The 2,230-nt window shown below is 51.7% G+C and overlaps 1 protein-coding gene across 1 annotated transcript; it reads left to right on the top strand.

The window, feature by feature from the left end:
* Positions 1 to 1,064: 1,064 nt before the first annotated feature.
* On the top strand, positions 1,065 to 2,220 carry LOC123172805 (uncharacterized). The gene is made up of 3 exons (XM_044589716.1): positions 1,065 to 1,309; positions 1,764 to 1,825; positions 1,930 to 2,220. Exons 1-3 carry the CDS (start codon positions 1,178 to 1,180, stop codon positions 2,087 to 2,089), a joined length of 354 nt encoding a protein of 117 aa, XP_044445651.1. The 5' UTR covers positions 1,065 to 1,177; the 3' UTR covers positions 2,090 to 2,220.
* Positions 2,221 to 2,230: the final 10 nt, after the last annotated feature.

Raw genomic sequence — 2,230 nt, 5'->3', positions numbered from 1 at the left:
GATGGCTGGTGGCAGCGCAGCAGGTCTTTACCCCTCGCAGCGGCGTGGGGGCTGTAGGTTAGTGGTGTGGAGCGACTGTTGCGGCGGAGTAGGCTTTTACAATCAATCGATAGTTAGCTCAAGCAAATCCGCTCCCTTATAATCGATACTCAAGCAATAAGTAGAAAAACAGGAGTAGCCTTTTACCTCCATCGTGAGGGGCCGAACCTGGGTAAACCCGTGTCCTTCGACCCGCTCAACCCCGACAAGCTAATCACCGTTTGCGATGGCCTCACGTCTAAGTCCTTACATTAGGACATCTGCCATGACAAAACCACGACACTACCCCTATGAGCACCTCCGCGAGACTGAACCAGCACATCATCTTAAAATTGATGAAGTCGTCATAGACGCCTTTGTAGTCAACGGGGACGTCTCCTCCCACTAAATGCACATTGCCAAAAATTCAGAAAAATGCGATCACCAGACTTACAACTCTGATGGGCAAAGGATACCACAGTTAGTCCTAGCCATCTCCGGCCCGGCCCTGTCAGCCCAGCCCTAAAATCCAGGGCCTAGGCCCATGGGCTTGCCCGTGGGCCGGGCTTGTGCCTGAGTTTTGAGCCCACCAGCAAGGCCTGGACGGGCTTGGGCTTGGCATATTGGCATTTTAAGGAAGAGGCCCAACCCACGACCCTAAGCCCTCAGGGCTTTTTACCAGATGGGTCGGGCTTGTGCTTGAAAAGTAGACCCGATGGTAGGGCCTGGGCCTCAGTTTTCTGCCGTGGGCTTTTTTAGACCCGGCCCAAGCCCGACCCGGCCTGTCCCATGGCCAGGTATAACCACAATCCTCCTAATCACCGAAGCACAGGTTGGTTTGCAATTAAACGTAGTATTCTGTCCGTTCCTAAATATAACTCTTTTTTAGTAGAGATTCCAACATGAACTACATACTCCTATTATATGCCTATATAGATCCGTATTGAAATATTTAAAAAGACTTATATTTTAAAAAAAATCAAACAAAGCATCAACCGAATGGACAGACAGGTGGAGTATATAGGGAGCGCCCGATCCACTCTGGAGAAGGTTCTGGAGAAATCGAGCGAGCACCAACCTGCCCGCCCCAACCCTAGACGCCGTCGACCGCCGCCGTCCCCGACGTCGCCGCCGCCGCCGTCCACGACCTCCGCGAGGGATGGCTCTTGGGCGGCTTGCCTCCAGGGTGCGCGGCTCGGCTCTGCAGGTGCGGGCTGCGGCTCCCCGCGCCTCGCCGCCGGCACCCTGCCCATGCGTTCGTCCGATGACCTACAGCAGCAAGCCCGTGCAGGTCCGTCTCCCCGTCCCTCTCCCATCCTTGGTAGCGAGACTAGTACCTGATTGGCCGATTCTAGTAGTCCCAGGAGTGCTTTGGTTAGTATGGGTCGCATCCCAGGAGTGTCCATCTTCCATTTCTAGGACTTGATTGGCCGATTTATTATGGAGATTGGCGTATTTGTGGTGATAGGCACTTGATTTTGCCCTATCTCCATGTGCTCACAGCAGTGAGCACAGCTTGGGTGCTAGCGATTTTACCCCCATCTCTGTCTTTCTGTCTGTGTGTCTTATTATATATACCACTTAAATGCAGAAACTGGAGAATTTGTACACAACAATTGAGGTTAAACTAAGGAAAGCTTGCTACTTTCTTAAGATTTGTAATACCTACAGTCCAAGCTCTTTTGATGATGCTTGCAACACCTACAGTCCAAGCTCGCTATTTATGTTCGATGCTGCATTTGTAGGGTGAGCAGCAGGGCAAGGGACCTTCAAGGCCAATTGACCTCCTGCGTGAGTCCAAATGGAGGTAAAATTATTACAGTCTGTTTTTTCCTGCTTGTCGTATCTGGTATCTGGATAGCCATGTTTCTCAACATATGTTCTTTTTTTCCTCTTCTGTTTTTTCTGAAGGAATGCCAAGGACGATGGCGCTGGCATCCATACCTCTGCTCCGCGTGTGCCTCAACCTGCGCCCCGCACAACCCCACTGGCCGGTGGTCAGCCCGTGTCCTGCAGGAGCATATCATCGGAGGTCAGTTCTTTGCTCCCTTCCTCCCTCACTGATGCGTAGAGGCAGTCCTCGCCTCTTTACAGGAGTGCTTTAGTCCCTGTCGGATTTGTACTGGTCGCATCTAGTTAGTCCCTGGAGACTGGAGTGTTGTAGTGATTGCCATGTTAGTCGACTTGATTTCCTTTCTCTGATCTCACCCAC

The sequence above is a fragment of the Triticum aestivum genome, unplaced genomic scaffold (assembly GCF_018294505.1).
Source record: "Triticum aestivum cultivar Chinese Spring unplaced genomic scaffold, IWGSC CS RefSeq v2.1 scaffold72578, whole genome shotgun sequence".
In the NCBI taxonomy this organism is placed as follows: Eukaryota; Viridiplantae; Streptophyta; class Magnoliopsida; order Poales; family Poaceae; genus Triticum; species Triticum aestivum.
Note: the sequence above shows the minus strand (reverse complement) of the source record. Positions and strands in the feature narration are given on the sequence as shown.